General features: G+C 36.6%; 1 protein-coding gene across 1 annotated transcript in view; it reads right to left on the bottom strand.

Moving 5' to 3' along the window:
* The window catches only part of ABCB5 (ATP binding cassette subfamily B member 5), a 112952-nt gene that overhangs the window by 12808 nt on the left and 77249 nt on the right, over positions 1-22895 (bottom strand). Inside the window, exons 20-24 of the mRNA XM_047096409.1 lie at positions 19735-19938; positions 16717-16817; positions 15430-15570; positions 3304-3460; positions 161-358 (exon numbers count right to left, since the gene is read on the bottom strand). Of these exons, the coding sequence (XP_046952365.1) occupies positions 161-358; positions 3304-3460; positions 15430-15570; positions 16717-16817; positions 19735-19938 (801 nt within the window). The remainder of the gene's footprint in view (positions 1-160; positions 359-3303; positions 3461-15429; positions 15571-16716; positions 16818-19734; positions 19939-22895) is intronic.

The raw sequence follows: 22895 nt of genomic DNA, 5'->3' as shown, positions 1-22895 counted from the left end.
GCTTGCTTGTCTGATTAGTTAAGGGAGAGATTTTTTTTTTTTTTTTTAAACTACTGCCCTGTTTGCCCTATTCAAACCAGTAAGGATGATTAAGCCCAAGGGAATGTTTAAGAATAGCACCACCAAAAACGAGATAAGCTGTATTTAAAATCAGTCTTACCACTTGTCCTTTCATAGGGTCATAAAATCTCTGCAGAAGGTGGACAGAAGTGCTTTTTCCACAGCCACTGCTTCCAACAAATGCTACTGTCTTTCCTTTCTCAATACTTAGGGATAAGCCACAAAGGATGAGAACATCCTGGCGACATGGATAGGAAAAAGAGACCTCTCGAAACTCTATATTCCCTTCACATGTATCCTGGAAAAGAAAGTTAGCAGGGTTTAGAATGATGACTTAAAAAGATTGTAACACATTATAGCACACTGGCCGAGTGTTTTCTGAAAATTATGCATGTTTCCACATCATTTTATTTTAAATTTTTTTTTTTCAACGTTTATTTATTTTTGGGACAGAGAGAGACAGAGCATGAACGGGGGAGGGGCAGAGAGAGAGGGAGACACAGAATCGGAAACAGGCTCCAGGCTCTGAGCCATCAGCCCAGAGCCTGACGCGGGGCTCGAACTCACGGACCGCGAGATCGTGACCTGGCTGAAGTCGGACGCTTAACCGACTGCGCCACCCAGGCGCCCCCACATCATTTTATTTTAAATGGTATTCCTATTGAAGAGCTACTGACTGCATGATTGTTTCTTTCACTTTTGTATGGATCTTTATATCTGTACTTCTTGTCTTCATTACTGGGCTTCACCAGCTTCCTAAAAAGCACTGGTTTCCTCTGGCTTCACTACCTAGACATAGTCTAATCTGCAGATTCGCTGTTTGACAAAATAATTACATATGTATACGTAATATATATACATATATACATACATATATATACATATATTTGTATTTATATATGTTTATTATTTATATTTATATTTATATGTTTATATTTATATTTATATTTATATATTTATATTTATATATATGTATATATGTATATATTTATATATTTATATATATATATAAATTTAGTTTGTGTTTTACAGACCTTTATCACTTAATTCATAATAGCTGGCATCCTCATAAACTATATGTACAAATGTTATTTTTGTAAGTTGGACCATGTTTTACAGTTAATATACATTATACTTTGAATTGGGTTTTTGTTTTTGACTGGTTATTATTTGAGAGTGATGCCTAAAAGCTTATTTATTTTTCTCTGTATGCTTTGATATTTTAGGGGTTGATAATTTGTAAACCAATACTTCTATATACCAGGGATGTTTATAAAAGACTTTCCAGAACTATCACTAAATGATTAACTTTTCCTTTATATATTTGGTTCATAGAATCTAGGTTCTTTTTGAACTTTATGTTTGCCCTCAATCAATTACATTTTAAATAGGTTTAATAGTCATGCTCAGCATATTTTGAGTGCAGCATACAGGTAGAAGGCAGAGGTAGGTGGAGGACAGGGGCATCAAAAAATGTTTGAAAATGATATTCTATTGTCAAAGAACTGTTAGGAGATATGCCAAAAAGTTAAGTGCAGTAGTAGTAATAGCTTATTTTTAGCTTATTTAGTGCTTTCTGTTTTGCCCCAAAATGAATATTATTTATGCAATAATGTTTGACAAAATAAACCCAGAAATTGAGAATAATGAAGGGTGTATTATTTTGTGTATGTTCTGTGCCTTTGGGAAAGGCATAGAGAGAGATATTCTACACTTCTAGACTTTAATACATTTTAAAATTTATTCTTACTATTTTAAACACTTTATTATGGAAAATTTCAAACAACTGAAAAAGTAGAGAGAATAATGTAATGAACTGTCTCCCAGCTTCAATAATTTCTGACATTTGCCAGTTTTGTTTTAGTAGGCTTTAATTTTTAAAAGCACAGTGAGTGAAATTTAGAAGTATCTGTATATTAAATAAAATGAAGATTAAGTAAATTAATTTTACAGTCTTTATTAGAAACGTTTCCATATTCCATGCCATGTAATGTAGTTCTAGGAAGACATTTATCAGTGAGATACTCAAATCCTCTACTGTAAGGTTCTGAAAGAAATGAGTAACAATGTTATTATCCATCTAAATCCTAAAATTAAAAAGAAGTTTTCTACAACCTTTACTTTCCAAAAGACAAGTATGAAATCTTATTTTGACTGTGATGCATCGTTGAGCATTCTGTTTTGAGAATTTCAAGATCTTTTTATTTCTTTAACTAATGACTGGCATTGGCATCCCTTTTAAGAATTATGTAGCTTTAGTACTAATGTACTATTTTAAGCTATCATACGTAAAATCGACTGTTAAAATTCGAGTGGGAAATATTTTTAAATGAAAAATTTCTTTTAAGTATATACCTAATGGCTATTCTTACTTTTAAATTTAAAATGTCGAGAGGGTGCGTAGGTGGCTCAGTCAGTTAAGCGTCCAACTTCAGCTCAGGTCAGGATCTCACTGTGGGTTCGAGCCCCGCGTCGGACTCAGTGCTGACAGCTCAAAGCCTGGAGCCTGCTTCAGATTCTGTGTCTCCCTCTCTCTCTGCCCCTCCCCTACTCGTGCTCGCTCCCTCTCTCTCTCAAAAATAAATGTTAAAAAAATTAAAATGTCTAGAAAAATCTTAAAGTTGAATTATATAAATATATGATATATATTTAATATATAAGATACTATTAAGAGGCTTGTTTTGAAATTATATAATCTCACTATTATTTCTCTTTTAATATTCATGGTCTTTTAAAGTTTGTGGCTAAATATGTGTGTCTGTGTATGTATGAATTTAATAAATATACTTCCTTTATTTCCCTCTTCTGTTTGCAGATGTAAACTATAAAATATGGGGTCTGAACCAGGAGGCATTGTTCACTTTGTATATATTATCAGAGAAAAAAACAAATTAACTCTACTGCAAATCTTCATCCAAGACTAAAGCTTCTGTTGTCTAAATAAAATTAAATATATGTTAATTCTTTGTTCAAGAACATTCTCAAGGCATCAAGCAAATAAACTAGAAGTATGTATTTTTCAATATGAAATATGTAGAGGTTTCAGTAGCAGAGGTAAAAATTTGCTTAAGACAAAACCCCCTTTTTCCCTTTGTAGCTATAACAGTTACTTTATACAAGTTTTTAATTCTTTATAGCACTATCTTTTGAAAAGTTATCACATAATGCCTTCATTTAAGTCTCTAGAGATCATGCATACAGATAATTAATAATGTAGACATTTAAAATCATAGTTGTGCTTACTGGTGTTTTCCCTTCTTGACTATAGCTGTCTATAGTTGGTTTCTTTTCCAACAAAGCAAACAGATGTGCAGCCCCAGATTTGGCTCTTGAATATTCAGGTACCAAAACAAGTGTTTCTCCAATGGCCATAGCTCCATATGCAATTGCAGTAAAAACTCTGTCAAAAGATAAAACATTTGAATCTTAGGTCCATTTTCAAACAATAGGACTCTAAAAAATAAAGGAAAAATCAGGCACAGGAATATAACCTTTTGGTCCAGACAATACCACTAATGCTAGAGCCCCAACCATGATATGTCTTTTATAATTTTCTACCAGACAGTGATCATCTGTAGCATTGTACATCAAAATAACCTTTGGAGCTCAGGTAATCTTAAAAATTTCTCTTCCAATTAGAGACCAAGATCAAAGGCCCTAACAAGTAAATATAAAACTTTCTAGCCACTTTGATACAAGGCTTACTTGCTTGGAGATTTGACAGAGAATTCAACTGACAATGGGAAGAATGAGTCTGCAGTAATGAGATCTGAATTTACACAGTAGATATGAATGTTTTTTTCCCTTTTTTTTCTTTTTTTGCATATAATGTAGTTAGAACAGATAATTGATGTCAGATGATTGGTTATCTGCCTGAAGTACTACATGGTTTAAAGAGAGCAAAGAATGGAGACTGCACTTTTTAAGGTCCTCAAAACAAAATAGGACTAAAATATACCTTAGCAAACCTGGATGAAGGGCTTTGATCTTTTAGGTATGCTATACAGATTATGATCTGTTTTAATTATAAAATAGCAAGTATGAAAATGATGTCTGGAAGCATACAGAATATTCACAGATATGTGGCATACCATGTGGCCATGGTTAAATATTTTTCTATGTTCATTTTAGCCATGAAAACATTTTACTAGAATAAAAAATAATGTATCTCCATAGCAGAACTAAAGGTATAATTCAGCTAAGACTGGACAAGTTCTAGTGGCTTTATTTATTTATTTATTTATTATTGAAGAGAAGTTAACATATTATTATATGTTACATTAGTTAGGTGTACAGCATAGTGATTCAACATTTATATACATTATAAAATGATCAGTATGTTATCTGTCACCATATAAAGTTATTATGTTATTGACTTTATTCCTTATGCTGTACTTTACATCTCTGTGACTCATTTATATTATAACTAGAAGGGTGTATCTCATAATCACCTTCCACTTCTTTTGCCCATCCCCCCACCCCTCTCCCCTCACTGGTAAGTAAAAGGACATCACGGAGCCCACTTGCTTATTTGCTATGCTGGATCACAGCAAGGTAAACATGTTCTGATCTCCTTGTGAATTTCTCTGGTGACCTAGACCTCAGATCCTGAATCTTGTTGCCTTTGAAAGGTCAAGCACAGTATGAAATATAAAAACAACCAGTTTACTTAGATGCTTATTGTTCTGTGATGTCAAGGCATTTTTAGTACTAATGTTTACAGAAATTGTTTAAAGCTCAAAATGCCATTCAAAATACTCACTAAATATCAGAAGTGATTACTGAGTTTAGGTAACCCATCAGAGTTTTTGTTTCTTTTTTTTTTTTTAATTTTGAGAGAAAGAGAGAGAGAGAAAATGCCTGTGTGTGTGAGTGGGGGAGGGGCAGAGAGCAATAGGGAGAGAGAGAATCCTAAGCAGGCTCCGCACCATCAGTGTGGGACCCGACTCAGAGGCCATTCCTATGAACTGTGAAATCACAACCTGAGCTGAAATCAACAAGATTGTGACATTTAACTGACTCAACCACCCAGGTGTCCCCTCCCCCACATTTAGACTTTCTAATGGGAGATGATCCCACTGTCTCAAAATACATCCCTGAGGTGAAATTTTCCATTGTCTTCAGGGAGAGAGTTGACTCCAATGAAGAGGGTTGCTCAACACGCCCTGACCTCCTCCTGGCTGGCTCACCAAAAAGGTGTTACAGTGTGGAGTGGGGAGACCTGGGCCCTGAGGCCTCCATCCAGCCTGTTCCAAGGATGTTCCTGGAAGCTCTGGGTCTCATTGCAAGAAAGAATTCAAGGTCGGACCAGACACAGTGGATCCGGGGTAGAAGCAGGAAAATTTATTAAAGTGAAAATATGCTCTGTGAGAGTGGGATGGCTCAAGGGAGAGCTGCACCTTGTTTTTGTTTTTTTAATGCAAGGAAAAATCTGACTGAGTCAGACTTAAGTCTTAATCTGATGCAAGAGTCAGCAGGTGAGATGGAAAGATCATTGGATTGAGTCAGGAGACCTGGATTCTAGTCCCAAAGAGATAGAGGCTTCTCAGAACAATACACAAAATATTTCAGACATGGCAAAATATCTACCTGTCCTAAAATTTCCACCAAAAAAGTCAGGTCAAGCATTAGGGATACATATAAACAGGGCAATGTCTTTGTTACATCCCTCTTAAAATGGAAGTTTACTGAGATGGGGAGAAGGGCATTCCATTCAGAACTTTTATCTGTGAGAGATATACGACCTGAGGGATGCACAGTAGAGGAAGGAAAATTTCAGTCGAAAAGGGAGGGAGGGAGAGTACCAGCTAAAAGCCCTGATGCTGTCTTTCTTAATTGTGTATGTGTTGAGGGGAGGATAACTCCAGATAGGGGTTGATGTTCATGAGGATTATACTGAGGAACCTAATTTTGTGGTGATGGAACTCTTACCATCAATCAGGGTGAGTCAGGGACATTCATCTCCTAAATTTTTTCCCCAGGTGGGTTCTGTATAAAGATAGGCCAATGCTGGTCTGCCACAGAACATGCCTTAGCTGACTATGGCCCAATTAGCTAGAATGAACTAACCTGCAGTTCAACTCTACTCAAAATGTATTTATTGCACAACTTTTTGCACAATTTATTGCAAACTCTCTGGGTTGGCTAGGGTTGAGTGAGAAGAATATTGAGCAGGAAGAGGTCTGGGAAGGATTTTCAGGGGCTGGGCTTCTGCTTCCTTAGTTTTATGGGTTCTCCTGGGTTCATGGGGCCATTGACACTACATCCTCACTATAATGATTCTTTTAAGCATGTCCAGACAATGGGGAAATCCCCTTGCCGATCATGGCTGCTGAAATCAAATTGGAATTTTACAAAGATCCTTTGTCTAGGAATAACACAAAAAAGTATAGAAATGATTAATCCTAATTTTAACACAACTGATCCAAATAGGAATACCCTGCATAGTTACTAGCTCTAATCTGTTTCCCCTTAATCTTGCTTCCATACCCAGTTTGTATACCTTTGGTGACTTACTCTAATAGGAAGTATACTAGGAGGTTCAGAGCCTGGGCTCTGAAGTCAGACCAGCAGGACTGCATCCAAACTCTACTGTTTATTTATTAGCTGTGACCTTGGGCATGTTCTCTGTGCTTCTGTTTCCTTATTGGCAAACAGGAGATAATAGGGCTAGCTACATCTTACAGCATTGTTGTGAGAATTAAATACATTAATAATATAAGATGCTTAGTGAAGTGCTCAACAAATGTTTAAATTATTATTATTCCTCTCATAGAATTGAAAGTTAATGGGACACTTTCTGTTGAAAATCAGCTCTCACACTTCTATAGAGATACATTAGCACACCAGCACAACTTCTAAAGTCCTCGCTCAGTAAGTTTCTTCTTTTTTACTGGAAAGCAGAGTATTTTTCCTCACAGATGTGGCCATTATCATTATACCCATACTCATAACTCTTTTCCCCTAACATCCATATAACACTCCAAAGATCCTTTTCTTCTGACCCTAAATCCCTTCTTCAACACATGGGAGACAGAAAAATACACAACTTATATTCATTTGGCACTCTGGGTTTTAGAAAATGTTTTCATATACTTGTTACCACTTCATCACCTAGGAGATAAATAGGGCAGGGACTCTTATCACTTCTTAACAAATGAGGAGACTCTTGCTCAGAGAAATTAAACAATTTGTCCAGGATCACTTAGTTATAAAACTGTAGGGCTGGGACTGGAACCTCCTTATTCACTGTACTTTCCCTTACCTGGTGTTCGTTCCAGTGGAAAGCTGGCCCGAACTGTCTCTCCCTGCATATTGGGGCTCGTTACCACTTGTATCCCATTTCAGAATCTTCAGAGGGTCCTAGATATCAAACCTGCCTTGATTTGTCTCCTTTAGATACCTTCAGTGGTTGATCCCTCTATCTACTCTCCTTATCTTGTCTTCTCTTCTGGATAATCCCTGGGGAGGAGCCTGGTACAAGTTGGGTGGCTGCCATGGCAATAACACTGAGAGAAGACTTTCCTGTTTTCCTTGTTTTGGCTAATTAAGGCTGCTCTCCTACCCAATTATAATGATGACACACACAGTTCTTCCATGGCTGCTTGGTCTACCTGAGTAAAGATGGTGGTGGAGGCCTGGCTTGCTTCCTTCTATCCCTTAGTATTTCAAGATATCAACTAACTACTAATATTCATTGAAAACCCATCTATGTTGCTCTTTTGGCCAATAGTCACATTTAATATTCAAAGTTCAAAGGATTACTTGTCAAAAACTTTATTTGGACTTTTGGAGGATTAGGCCACAACACAAAAAATACCTGGCTCTGCTTCTCAGCAAGTTTTCAAAGCTGTGGTTTTTATTATCACTGTACTTAAAGTTACCATGCCCATGTGCTTCCTGCTAATATGCAGAGCAAAGAAGGAGGAAACAGAGATAGAGGGAAGTTCTGAAGTGGAGGTATGGAAAGTTACAGAAACCCTCTGCTGGACACTAAAAGTTTCTGAGCTATATTGCAAAGGGCAAGTCAGCTAGAAACAAACCTAAAGGTGCTAATGGAAAGTCAGACAGGAGAAAATAAACTTATTTTGTATTTCTCAAAATGTGCACATTTATAGTGAAGTAAATTGAAAGTGTTGCCATGGTTAACAGGCAGAAGGGGAGAATTTTACTACACATATGTGTGTGAAAACCTAAACAAGAGATTTTCCAAATGCCTACACAGTGCTACAGGGCAGCAGAATGAAAATGCTCTCACCTTTTTAAAATGCTTATCTCAGAGAAACGTTTACAGTAACCGAGATGGAGGAAGACAGCTTCTACCATAAGAATTGTATGTTGCCTTCTTTTAAGAGGAAAAAGCTAACGCTTATAGTAGCCTTGCTGATAAACTAATATTATGAGCACATCAAAAGGATTTTGCTGTTAACAATTATGCATTTTCCTTTAAAGGGCACACTGTCATTTCTGACAGAGACAGCTCACCCATTCCTGTAGCTATAAATCATGAAGATACATTCACATTTATTGGCTGAATAACATATCTTTATTTTTTAAACAATAAACTAAAATATGACTTCACTAATTTTTATACAATTCTAGAAAAGTTTCTGGTAGTGGCCAATAGAAAACCCCATGGTTTTAAGCAGGTAAGGAGAGCAGCCTGGGATTTAGTCCCTATGCTCGTATTTCTTAAAGTGTGGTCCTCAAATTCTGTGCCTCAGAATAATCTGGGATGTTTCCTAAAATGTAGTTTCCTGGACCTATATCAAATCTACAAATCTCTGGGTTAAGTTTGTGAGGGGAGATGCGGGTATCTGCATTTTTAACCAGCTTCTTGACTGGTGAGCTAGGAAACCACTGATTACAGAACACACAAAGTTCTTTTCACTTAAGGAGGTTCTAGGAGGAGGAAGTTTTCTTTGTAAACTTCTTCCATTCAGTTAGTTGATTAGATAGAAAGCTGTCTGTCACCCTAGATTCTGAAAGGCATAGAGTCTACTAGGCCAGGTATAATTCAGTGTGTCTAAAGGACACTTGTAACATATTCATGGTAGTTGGGGGCCACAATGGGTCTTTAAGAAGGCTGGAGACTTTGGTGTTGATGGCAAATCTCATCTATTCACATTTTGCATAGACCGGTATCCATATTTCCCAGATACTCTCCTTTGTCCATACTATAAAAGTATGGGTATCCCTACTTTGCCTGTAGTCTGGTTGAATGAAACTGAAATGAAAAATGATACCAGTGACCCTAGCTCAGATAGCTCCCTATTTCTTCCTTTCCTCAGGAAGAGAGGAATACCAATGTGATACTGTTCATTAACCACTGCCCTTATATTAATAGTCCAACGTAAGTTCTGATAGCTAAAAATGTCTCCATGGTTCCAGAAATGACCGTTTTTAATGAATTTAATGAAAAGAGATTCAGGAAGTGTGATAGGTTAGTAGTAGGAGGAGTTTTTGTATTGGAGCCTTTTGATTCCCCTCTATTTCAGAGTCATAAAATAACATTAAGCAAGTTACTTGTTCCATTTACGTTAAGAAACAGCCCAGCTCTGGGTATTCACATGTTGGGAAACTAAAAAAGAATAAAAAGAAAAGTTTATAGGAGATTCTATGAACTTTTCCTACAGAATTAGTAATAATAATGATCATAATGACAATAACAATAAAAAATGTCTGCTAAGTAAAGCCTGTGGCATCTTGAATTGTGATTTTGGGCACGTTAGCTAACTGTTGTCTTGAGGCTTAATGTTCCCCATCTGTAAACTGGGAATCATACTGCACATAGTAGTTGAGAGGATTAAGCAGTTAATATATGACAAATCACTAATATTGAGTAAGGACTCAGTCAAGATTTGCTGTTATAGTGATTATTGTATGAAACGGAATGATGTCAATTGCAGGCATGACTATATTTAACATGATTTTGAGGCTGCATCATTCTTCAGCTAAGAAAATTCTTTGCTTATTTTTAACCTAAACAAATCTCAGTAAAGAAGTGGACTCCCAATTACAACCATCCTATTTTTATATAAATGGTTGTCCTTGACTTAGACCCAGTCCTTCTGCCAAAGCAGCTGGTATTAGATATATCAATGTAGAAGGGAAGAAAAATAGAAAAATCCGTGAAAAACAGGAGTAATGTATTGACTCTGGAAGCACATTTCCAGGAAAACCTGGACTGCCTAATTATGCACCAATCCAAATTTTCCTCTTTATTTTTTTATTTTTATTTTTTTTAATGTTTATTTATTTTTGAGAGAGGGAAAGACAGAGCATGAGTGGGGGAGGGGCAGAGCATAAAGGAGACACAGAATCTGAAGCAGGCTCCAGGCTCTGAGCTGTCAGCACGGAGCCCAAAGCAGGGCTTGAACCCATGAACCACGAGATCATGACCTGAGCTGAAGTTGGACCCTTAACTGACTGAGCCACCCAGGCACCCCCTCTTTATTTTTGATTCATTTATTTATTCAATAAATATTTACTGCATGCCTATGACATGCCAAGCTCTTGTTTTTGGCTCTCAGGAAATATTAATGACCAAAACAGGCTAAGCCCTGCCCCCACAGAGCTTACAGTCGGTGCACTCAATACAGCAACAGAAAAGATCAATTCATGTAGTGATAAGTGCTATCACTAAATAAAACATGGTAATGGGATATAGAGTGATAAGGCGGATGGGTAAAGAGACTACTTAACAAAAGTCTCTCCAGGGAGTGGACTTACCAGCAGAGGGCAGGGTGGTGACAAAGAGGCAGCCTGGCAAAGACCTGGGGAATGAACATTGCAGGAAGAGGGAAAACCAAGTACAGACACTGAGATGGGAGTTCTAGGGGCAGAAATGGCAAGTGTGTGCCATTTGCAACGATGTGGATGGAGCTGGAGTATACTATGCTGAGCAAAATAAGTCAATCAGAGAAAGACAAATACCATATGATTTCATTCATATGTGGAATTTGAGAAACAAAACAGATGAACATATGGGGGGGGGAGAAAAAAGAAAAAAGAGAGAGGGAAAGAAACCACAAGAGAATCTTAAAGATTCTTAAGAATTCTTAAAGAACAAACTGAGGGTTGATCGCAGTAAGGAGGTGGGGGATGGGCTAGATGGATAATGGGCTAGATGGATGGAGGGCACTTGTGTTTTTTTTTTTTTTAACGTTTATTTATTTTTGAGACAGAGACAGAGCATGAATGGGGGAGGGTCACAGAGAGAGGGAGACACAGAATCTGAAATAGGCTCCAGACTCCAAGCCGTCAGCACAGATCCCAATGTGTGGCTCGAACTCACGGACTGCGAGATCATGACCTGAGCTGAAGTCGGACGCTTAACCGACTGAGCTACCCAGGTGCCCCAAAGGAGGTCACTTGTTATGATAAGGCTGGGTGTTGTATGTAAGTGATGAATCACTGAATTCTACTCCTGAAGCCAATATTGCACTGTATGTTAACTAATTAGAATTTAAATAAAAATTTGAAAAGAGAAAAAGACATTAAAAAAAAAAAAACTTTGGCAAATTAATGCAGGGACATCTTCTAACTGTATTTATGGTTGTGGACGTGTGATATAGTTAGTGTTCAGTTATTTGAATTTAAAATTAAACCAGAATACTTTCGAATTTTCATGAAAAAAAAAAAGGCAAGTATGGGGCTGACAGTTCACAAAAAAGAATGGTGATTGAGGTTAGACAAGAAGGCAGAGGCCTGATCTGTAGGGTTTTCAGGTTAAAGTAAGGAATTTGGCCTTATTTAAATTTCAATGGGAAGTCATTACAATATTTCAATAAATTGATGGAATTAGATTTGTGTTTTAAAAGATAAGCCTAGCTACTGTGCCAATAATGGATTACAGGGAAGCAAGAATAAACACAGGGACATTAGTGAGCAGGTTGTTGGAGTGAGCCAGTCACAAGGTTAGGAGGTAAGGATGAGGGTGACATGGGCAGAGATGGTGAGGAGTATTTTGTAGTTAGAGCTCTCAGGACTTGCTGCCATATGTGGTAGGTAAAAGCGAGAGAAGCAACAAGTATGACCCCAATATTTGGGCTCAGCAAATGCAATGGTGGTGCTATTTACTTAACATAGGGAAATCTTGGGGAAGAGAACCCTTGAGAAGAAAAAACCTAGAGTTCTGTTTTAGACATAATAAGATATTATTAGACATCTAAGTGGGATGTCCAACAGATAGCTGGATAAGCATGTGGTGTTCAGGGAGCTGGAAATAAACAGAAGGGAGTCCTCAGGATACAAGTAATACTACCAGACTGGATGAAATAGTAATGAGAGTGTGTAGATGAAAAATGCTGGGAGCTCTAAAGCCCGCCAACATGTGGAGGCCTGGCAGAAAAATAGGAGCCAATCAAGGAGCAGAGGAGAAAGGGTCAGTGAAAAAGGAGAAAAGCCTAGGGAAGAAAATGTTTCAGGAAGGAGAGTGTCAAATGCTGCTGAGGGGGTCAAATTAGGTAGATGGGAGAATGACCACTGGATGACTGTCTGGGTGGGTGAGATGGGGGTCAGTGGTAACTTTGATAAATCTTTCTAGTGGCATGGTGGGAACCAAGGCTTGACTGGAATGAATTTAAAAGATATTGGAGATGAGAAGGTGTAGAGAACAAAAATAGGCAACTCTTTGGAATTTGTTTTGCTGCAAAGGAGACCAGAGAGTCACTAGAAGTAGGTAGAAGGAAACTTAGGGTCATGAGAGAGATTTCTTTTTCTCAAGACAGATGATTATAAAGCAAAAACAAAAAATAGTAGTGACAGAAAAACTAGTGTGAAAAGATGATTGCAGAAACTCATCATAAGCAGAGACAGTTATTTCTTCCATGGAGATGGCTGGCATGGTGGACCACATGGTAGTGGTGAGTTTGGTGATGGAAAGATGAGGTAGTTCTCCCTTGACTGCTTTGTTATACTACCTTCAGGTAAACCCACTGGAAATTAATTAGGGTTACAATGTTTTTCAAATATTAAATTTCTTCTGTGAGAATTGGTAAAACCATCAGACATCCTACATTAGTATGGATATACTTAACTGGCTTGTCTCTGCTAATACTAAAGACCAGTAACCCTGAAGAAATGAGACCCTCTGAATTTAAAGATGGCTGCAGAAAGTTCAGAGCAAAACGAAGAAAATATGTTCAAACACTTGGCTTGCAAACAAACTTCTGGAATACAACCAACTTTTAAGCTTGTGATTGCTTGTATCACATTAGAACCAAGGGAAAAATGCTAATTTAACAGGCTGGCAAGCTGAATAAATTACTGTAAGTGATTCTACATTTAGTTTCTTGTTAATCTAAGTAAATTAGTCTGTGTAATCAGAATGAAGCCCAATACTAAATGTTATACTGTGGTTTATATGTTTATACAGGCAATACTGTACACTGTTTTAAAGTGTAGGAAAACACAGAACAAGGAGCATACACTTTCTATTGAAATTTTAAATACAGATATTCCATTTTACCAGGAGATCTGCTTCCAGGAAACTGCTAAGTGGACTTATAGTCAGGTAAGATTCAGGAATACTGGGTTGATGAATTGTGGACTATTTTCTTCTGAGTCCCAAGCAAAAAAGCTTCCTGGGAACTCAGTTAATATTTGATAAATACATACATAATCATATGAATGGAAACCAAATATTGCAACTTATTCTGAAATTATTTGGCTTCAAATGATTTTTTGCCATCTCCTCATATTGAATATATATTCTCAAAAACAAATATGTGCCATCACTGAGGAATTCAAAAGAATGTGCCTGAGTCTTGGGAGGTGAACCCCAAAGAGGAGTTCCCAACATATTTTGCCAAATGGCAGCATGTTTTGTACAGGTGTCATCTCCCAAGTCAGTGTTCTGAAGAGGCTGATCCTTGCTTTGATGTGTATATTTTGGGAGGCTTGTAAAAAAACATAACATTACATTTGGAGTCAAATATTGTATAGATTTCTCTAGCTCTAAATATTTAGCAGTGACATTTATTTTTCCTTTCTTTGTAGTTCCTTTTTTTCTCCATTTTTTTCTTACTATATTTATGTTTTCCTTTATATCCTTGAACATTTTTATAGTAACTTATTTAATGTGCTTGCCCCCTAATTTCATCATCTCTGTCATTAATAGATCTATTTTTATAACTGTTTTTTTTTTCTATTTATGGATCACATTTTCCCTTTGCTGTGAATGTCTATAGTAATTTGTGTTGCATAGTGGATGTTATAAATATTATATTGGTAAGTGTCTGCATACTGCTGTCCCTCTTTAAGGAACACTGAATTTGTTTTGGCAGCCATTAGGTTTATTGTGGAGCAGCTTTATCAGTTGTAGGTTTTTAAGCTTTGCTAAGGTTGATCTAGAGTAGTTATTACTACAGCTATATTTTAGCTCTCTTCTGAGGTTTTATCCTTCCTGGATCACTACTGAATAGTCTGTATTCAGGGAAGCTTTTTCACTCTGGCTGCTTTTTAAAATTTTATTTTATTTTTTCTTTTTAGAGAGACAGAGAGAGAGAGAGTATGGAAGCAGGGGAGAGGGGCAGAGGAAGAGAGAGAGAGAAAGAGAGAGAGAGAGAGAGAGAGAGAGAGAGAGAATCTTCAGCAGGCCCCATGCTCAGCATGGAGCCCGACGCAGGACTTGATCCCATGACCTTGGGATCATGACCTGCGCTGAAATCAGAGTTGACACTCAATTGACTGAGGCACCCAGGTGCCCCTAGCAGTGGCATTTATGATACAACTTAGCAATGTTCTGTTATTTTACAGAGTCTTAAGAAGTTCAGAATTAACATTCAAAATTAATTTTTCTGATTTCAGAGGTTGAAGTTAGGTGTTCCTAGAAAGTAATGCAACTCATAACTGTGTGAACAGAATTCCAAAATGGAAGCTCCAACAAGTGCTTTGGGAAGAGGCAGCCTCAATGGGATGCCATGATTAATTCCAAATGTGATTTTTCTAAAGGGAGATATTTATGTGTATTTCTTCTGGAGCAATTTGCTTAGCAAAGAACTCAACCTTTACATCATATTTGATAATGCCATCTCCATCCTGGGAGTTCCATGAAGGCTTACAAATTCTCAAAGGAATGGATGACAAGAAGGCATATTTTACCCCTACATTCCCACATTCAGTAAACTGAAGTAGGGAGAAATTTATTTGGGTGTTTAACTTAGACTGCCTGTACTATATCAGTATCAGTATTTTACCAGGTAGACTGCACTTAGAGATATTAAGTAACAAAAAACATTTAAAAATTTTCCCAGCATGTCTTTCCCACCATGTGATTTAGATGAGAATGTACTATAAACTAGGCATCTTTCTGGCTAATTTAAGTACATAACCCATTTACAGGGCTTAAATATTTGCACAACTTACATGAACATGCCCTCTGGGGTCATTCGTCCAGCTTGAATTAAATAGACTCCAAATCGAAACCCCACTGCATAGGCAAAATATACAAAAGCATGGCTGAATGCATAACAGCTTCCAACGATCTGTGCTTTCTTCAAAGTATTTCTGAAAAGCATAAAATTTACTAAATAATGGGACATGAGGTATAGCAAGGTAATTTAAATAAATGTAGAGTAATGAATACAGAAGATTAGCCATATTATCATTTAAGGCCATGTTATATATCATTAAGCCATGTGATACATTTTTCTAAGAATGAGAGAGAAAGTGAGTTTTTTAAAATAATAATTATTGGGGCGCCTGGGTGGCGCAGTCGGTTGAGCGTCCGACTTCAGCCAGGTCACGATCTCGCGGTCCGTGAGTTCGAGCCCCGCGTCGGGCTCTGGGCTGATGGCTCAGAGCCTGGAGCCTGTTTCCGGTTCTGTGTCTCCCTCTCTCTCTGCCCCTCCCCCGTTCATGCTCTGTCTCTCTCTGTCCCAAAAATAAATAAACGTTGAAAAAAAAATTTTTTAAAAAATAAAAAATAAAAAAAATAAAAATAAAAAAAATAAAATAATAATTATTATAGAGAAAAAAGAAAACATAATGATTCTCTCTATAGCTATACACTCTATAGCTCATTGTAACAGTTGCCTCTGTATACTTTCAAATGAGAGGACAAGTCTGTGAATGAACAGCTAATGAGACTTGAAGAGATTTGGTTTTGAAGCATTTAGAAATATTTTCTATTGTAATCTTTCACTAGCACAATAAATAGTGGAAATTAAAAGGTGGTATCAATCACAAGCATGAGTGTAAAATAAAATAGTACAAAGCTATCTCTCTGATAAAGTAATACAAATAGTATCATTAAATAAATGTGATAAGGAGGACTAGTTTAAAATTAAAAGGAGTGATCACATTTGTTATGTATACATTCATTTTCAAATATGAACTATTTTAGAGATTCAGTATAAAGGGCTGAGCAATCTTATTTTCTTTCTTGAATATGTTATTTCCTCAATTTTGTTTCAGGAAAATAATAAAAATGTGCATAGTTCATAGCAATGTGGGAGGACCTAAAATTTTCTACTTGTGCTTGTTCTCAGTTCTCCTCTTGATGCAGTCATATGAGAAATTCTGATATGCCATTATTAGGAAAGATTCCAGAGCAAATGAATTGGCAGGCAAACCACTGCAGTCATCCAGGAAGGCTGCCTTCACAGGGACAACTATAGTTAGTGAATGGACTCAGTATGAATCTACAATCACCTGTGCTGTGTCTGAAGCATCTCCTCGTATGTTTGCTCAAAGGCTTTTTCTCTTGTTAATGACACTATAGTCCGAATATTTCCCACAGCTTCAGTTGCTACCTTATAAAATAGGACAATAAGATAGAGAAATAAGATTAGTAATGGTTAACTTCTCTGTCTGTGAATTCCAGTCACTTATACTGGGGGCATATTAAATAAAGCATTAAGTCAATAAGTTTTCCTGACAAGTTTTCTTAGCTTCTTTTTTTCTTTCCCAAAAACAATACAGGAAAATAACATTTTAGGATAATAGGCTCAAGGACAATTTTTAAAAAGATTTAGTCGGCAGATCTAAATTCAGTCCCCTTCAGGTCTTCACTGAATTTCTATTTAAACTGGTTCCAGGGGTGCCTGTGTGGCCTAGTCGGTTAAGCGTCTGACTTTGGCTCAGGTCATGATCTCGCAGTTCGCGGGTTTGGGCCATGCATCGAGCTCTGTGCTGATAGCTCAGAACCTGGAGCCTGTGTCTCCTTCTCTCTTTGCCCCTCCCCTGCTCACACTCTGTCTCTGTGTCTCTGTCTCTCTCTCAGAAATAATAAATGTTAAAAACAATTTTTTAAAACTGGTTCCATAGTCAGAGAGATCAAACATTAGCATTATGTCATTTGCAATTGTGCAAAGGAATTATGAGATAATTCAAGAAGACAGTAAAAAGAATCAAATAATTACTTACTTGTAATTATTTGAGAAATTGTCTGACTCTAGCACAGATATGCGAATAGCAACCCCCCAAAAAACTCAGAAACACTGCAGTAAAGTAATATGGGTATGACTATTAAATGCTGCATAAGATACAGCCATTTCTCATTTTGATGTTTGTGAACTTAAAAGATATTTAATTCATATATAATTAATGATTTTCCATATTTATATAATTTTTGAAAAGAAGATTCCTTCTTTTAATCACATGGGATCCAAAATGGAAGAGACTTTTGGCTTAGAATAGCTTGTTGGACATGAGAACACACGTTGACTTGAAAGAGAAACTTCCTGCTTTCACATTGTTTCTAGAATGGCAGAGTGGATTGAGGGACAGGGGAAGACCTGGATGGACGCCCAGTGTTATTTAAAGAATGGCTTGGGTTACAGGAGAGAATCAGATTTCTGGAGGTGGGCAGGACATCCAGATTCTGCTCTCAATTTTGACTTTGAGTTGTTCTAAATTCTCATTAATTTCAAAGTAAACTCAAAGAAACCTCCATTTGTAAAATACTATGTAGTATGCAAGAAAAATAGGTGAAAGTGCTAAAACCTTGAGGAAAAAAATGAACAAAAAGATCTTTAAGTCTGAAAAGTAAAACATTTGATGATTTGTCCAAATCTACATACGCAACTGAAGAAGGACCAATGTGCTTTATTTGGTATTTGGTAAATAGATTAAAAGCTACTGAGGAAGACACAGACTGTTTGTTTGATTAGAGTTACTGATTGTATAGTCTGAAGTTATTTTAATAATATGAAAAGGAAAAATTAAGGATACATATACAATTAAAGCTCATGACATAAAAATTAGGATGAGTAAAATACAATCAATTAGGGCCCCATTAATTTTGGAATTTGTGATAATTTTCACCACAGGGAGGGCCAAACAACTTTTCACTGTCTCTGAGGCAAATGTATGCTAAATAATTCAGTCTCTACTGCCCAGAGATTCCAAGTGTCCTCATCTAAGTTAAGAAAGGTAGAAAGGTCCAAGGGTCACACAAGCCGAATTTTGATGAGTCATGTGCTTGGCATCCCTATTCATGAATATTCATGCTATTTATAGTGTGCCAATGGTGATAGTCACTGTGATATAGACCATAACTGGTATTAAAATCATTTCTATAATCAGAGGATGTTCACCCAAGTGATAAAGATCTTTGAAACTATATCATGAGAGGAATAGCTTAAAGACCTGGGGATGGGTGACTAAGAGGAGACTTGGCATTTAACGATGTGGCTTCCTAAAAGCTGCCACAAGAAACAGGCTTTGGACCTCTACTGAGATGAAAGCCAAGCAATGTAGAAGGCCACCAAAAACAAATAAGTAAACAAACAACCTCCTCCAAAAAAACCCCCAAAACAACCCCAAACTGCCTACGAGCCAAAGGCTATTCAAAGGTAGGCAGCTTGAGAAAGTAATGCACTGCCTACCACTGGAAGGAAAGGACAGGTAAAAGACAGACAAGGGATTCCTTCTTTAGGTAAGTGGTTAGATTAAATGATATTTCTTTTAATTCTTACATGTTATGATATTATAATACTAATGTTTCCCTAAATCTCCAATAGAATGATTTATTTTTATAAGTAATGATTGATCCTGAGAAGCTTAAATATGACGAAGCATTTTCCCAGTATTTAAATTATTGTTCATTTTAATCGGTATAAAGATGGTCCTTGTTTCTAAAGCCTTATTTTAGGCACTATCAATAGTAGCAAATTGCCTTATTTTCAGTAACTGTTATATTTCCTCCTCATTTTGAAAAATAAAATAACTAAAATCATTTAAGAAAATTTAATTACCCAACAATCAGAGAATGGGGAATCATGATGTTAGCAAATTCCCCCATGGTAATATGGCTGGCACCACTGAGTGCTTACTGTCTTCCAGACACTATCCTAAAATGTCTTACATAGAATAATGCTAAATGTTATATGTACTGCTTACAAAAATCTGCAAATGGTATTATTATTATTACCACTTTACAGAGAAAGAAATTGAAGTTCAGAAAGGTTGACATAACTCGCTCATATGATACATTTGTTAGTGATAGAATCTGAATTCTAATTCAGCCAATTTGACTCTAGGGACTATGTTCTAAATCATGAATCCTACTACTATAGCATGTCTACACCCCATCCTAAACTAGTCTGTATGCATTTCAATGAATGTACTTTACAGATTCCTAAGAAAGAAAGTTAACATACTGTAAAAATGGGAACTCTCATTGTTTTCCTCTTAAAATGTTATGATGGTAACAAGTCTTTATTTTACCTTCCCAGCATGCTTAAATTCTTGCTTATCCTTATTGGCAAATCCAGTCATAGCTGTGGCTTCAATCATTCCTGTCAGAGCAAGTATTGGAGCAATACTCAGAATCAAGAGTGTCATCTCCCATCCATATATGAAGGAAATGATAACTGACAGTCCCATGTTAGTTGCATTTTGTGTTAAGACACCAATCCTTGAACCTGTTACCTATAATCAGACAGATTTGGGGGGAAAAAGTCAATTAATTTTATATTTACAAGAATTTCTGTTATAGTTTCTTACAAAACAAGACAGGCTTTCTTTTTTAGGATTTATACTTACATTTTTATTTTGAGCTTGTACTTAGAGATTAAATAATACCCATACTTTAAAAACTGTCCTCTACTAAGGAGTGATTATGCTTTGTTTACTTTACGTTGGATATCATTGTCCTTTGACATGTCCCTGTCATTCTCTGAATATGTCCTTACTTTCTGACACAAAAAGGTTCTCCAGACTCTATCCCTGGAATCTAACATTTCTTCAAGATGTCCTAGTTTCTTTCGGTGGACAAAGTTATTTAGAAGTAAATATATGGTGTTAGTTGTGCTAATTATTAATGGAGTATCAGTGGACAGAACTGGGGTGTGTGTGTGTGTGTGTGTGTGTGTGTGTGTGTGTGTACAGATGTATGCACAAACTGAAATCTGTATTTTTCTGTACATATGTATCTTGAAGTCCATGAATTCACATCAATATCTCCAATACCAATCCAACACCAGAGTTATTTTCAGTTTTGTGCCTTCTTATATTTGTTACCCCCATCTGCAACAGTGATAAACCTGGCTCCCATCTTTAATAGATTTATGTGATCAAGCTCTCTGTAGATAACCAATCTGACATCATGGCCCCTATTTATCTCCTGTAGGGATACCCTTCTCATTCTGGTCTGGCGTGGCTTTCCCACACCAGGCTGCCACCACACAAGGAAGCGTAACTCACCATATGTGGACTCCAAAACCCAACATTCCCCTTTCTCCTACAATGATGGAGGAGCTGGCACTCTTGGTCACTATACCACAGTAGTGCTGAATTGAATGATTGATACTATATATTAAGAGGTATGCTTTGGATATTGTATCTCGTATTCCATTTTGAGCATTTTATAATTTGATTTCATCGAGAAAAAGTCTAAAGCAGCATTATCAAGATAGAAAAGGAGTTGGAAACATCATGGTAAAAGGTAACTTAAAGAAATTCTAAAAGAAAATCTCAAAATAAGTAGAAATATCTTTATAACTATTTTACAAGAACTAAATGTCTTATGAATCAACTTTCAGTGGGACACATGATAAGTAATAAACTGAAATGTTAAATTCCTTTAGTGCTAGGATGAAAAAATGAGAACCCCATTTACCTAGAAAAACAGGTATAATCAACAAAGATATCAATTCATATTTTAAAAGATTTATTTTGTTATGATCATGAAAATATGACCATTGGAAAAGGTTTGGATTATGTTAAAATTTACATCCTTTCAAACAAATACACAAACATATTCAGATTGGATTATTGTGTATATGTAGCTTTGTATCCTGCTTTTATCCCTTTACATTATACTGTAAGCTTTTTCCTGGGTCACTGAATAGTCTTCAAAAAATATTTAGATTGCTTCCAACTTTACTAAAATAGAGACGTAATGAGCACCTTTGTGCATAATTTTTATGCTCATTTTTTATTTCCTAATGTTGAAAACCTAAACTAGAGGTATATGTTAAAGGGTATACATTCTTACATTCTTGATAGATATTGTCAAATTTCTTCTCTAGAAGATTATATCAGTTTTTACTAAAGTGCCCCCAAATTAGTATCATCATTACAAATAACAACAATAAAAAGCCCTACCTCCCTAAAGGCTCTGTCTTATTCCTAAAAAAATTTTTTCTGGCTTCAGCTTCAAGACTGTATTTGGTAATCTGCTATTTCCCCTTTTCTTGATAAACTATTAAAGAAAACTCCAAAAATGTAAAAACAAGTAACAATTGCAAACATCAAACAAACCATTAAATAATGAAAACTAAGACAACACATAAAGTATTTTAAGTGTCTTAGCATGTTATACATTAACTCTAAGACCTATGAGGCTGAAATATGAATGTCATTTGCTACTTAATACTGATTTACACTCTGTCTCTTGACAGTTGAAGGATGATGCCGGAGATAAAAGATGTTGAGATGTTGTATATTATGGGATGGATTGTGTTTCCCCCCCATCCCAAATTTACATTTTGAGGTCCTGACTCCAAGTTTCTCAGAATGTGGCTATATTTGTATTTGAGATCTTTATTTTTCTTCTATTTATTTATTTTTGAGAGAGAAAGAGAGCGCTCACAAGTAGGGGGAGATGCAGAGAGAGAGAGAGAGAGAATGCGAGAATGCGAATCAGGCTTCAGGCTTTGTGGTGTCAGCACAGAGCCCAGTGCAGTCTCAAACCCTGCATCAAACAAACTGGTGAGATCATGACCTGAGCAGAAGTCAGATGCTTAACTGACTGAGCTACCCAGGTGCCCTGGAAATGAGGTCTTTAAAGAGGTAAAGTAAGTTAAGTTCAAATAAAGTCTCTAGTGTGAGCCCTACTCCAGTATGACTTATGTCCTTATAAACAAAGGAAGTTTGAGGCACCTGGGTAGTGCAGTTGGTTAAGTATCCAACTTCAGCTCAGGTTATGATCTCACAGTTCATGAGTTTGAGCCTCATGTTGGGCTCTGTGTTGACAGATCAGAGCCTGGAATATGCTTCAGATTCTGTGTCTCCCTCTCTCTCTGCCTCTCTCCTGCTCACACTATCTCGCCCTCTTTCTCTTTCTCTCAAAAGTAAATAAAAATTTAAAAAAAATTTAAAAAAAGAAAAGGAAATTTGAATGCAGATATGTACTCACATATGGGAAGGACTATAGGAGGACACAGTAAGAAGATAGCTATCTACAAGTCAAGCACAAAGGATTCAAAATGAAACCAATCCTGCTGACACCTTGATCTTGGACTTCCAATCAGAACTGTGAGGAAATAAATTACTGTTGTGTAAGCCACCCAGTCTGTGGTAACTTTTGTTATGGCAGCCCTAGCAAATGAATACACTTAACATGTTCCTCTCCTCCCACCTAGCTGCCTTTTAGGGATGGTGGT

Source organism: Lynx rufus, unplaced genomic scaffold, assembly GCF_022079265.1.
Source record: "Lynx rufus isolate CCGP_SWC_20201006 ecotype Redwood Valley unplaced genomic scaffold, mLynRuf1.p SCAF_4, whole genome shotgun sequence".
Classification (NCBI taxonomy): domain Eukaryota; kingdom Metazoa; phylum Chordata; class Mammalia; order Carnivora; family Felidae; genus Lynx; species Lynx rufus.
This window is presented reverse-complemented; position numbering and strand designations above follow the sequence as displayed.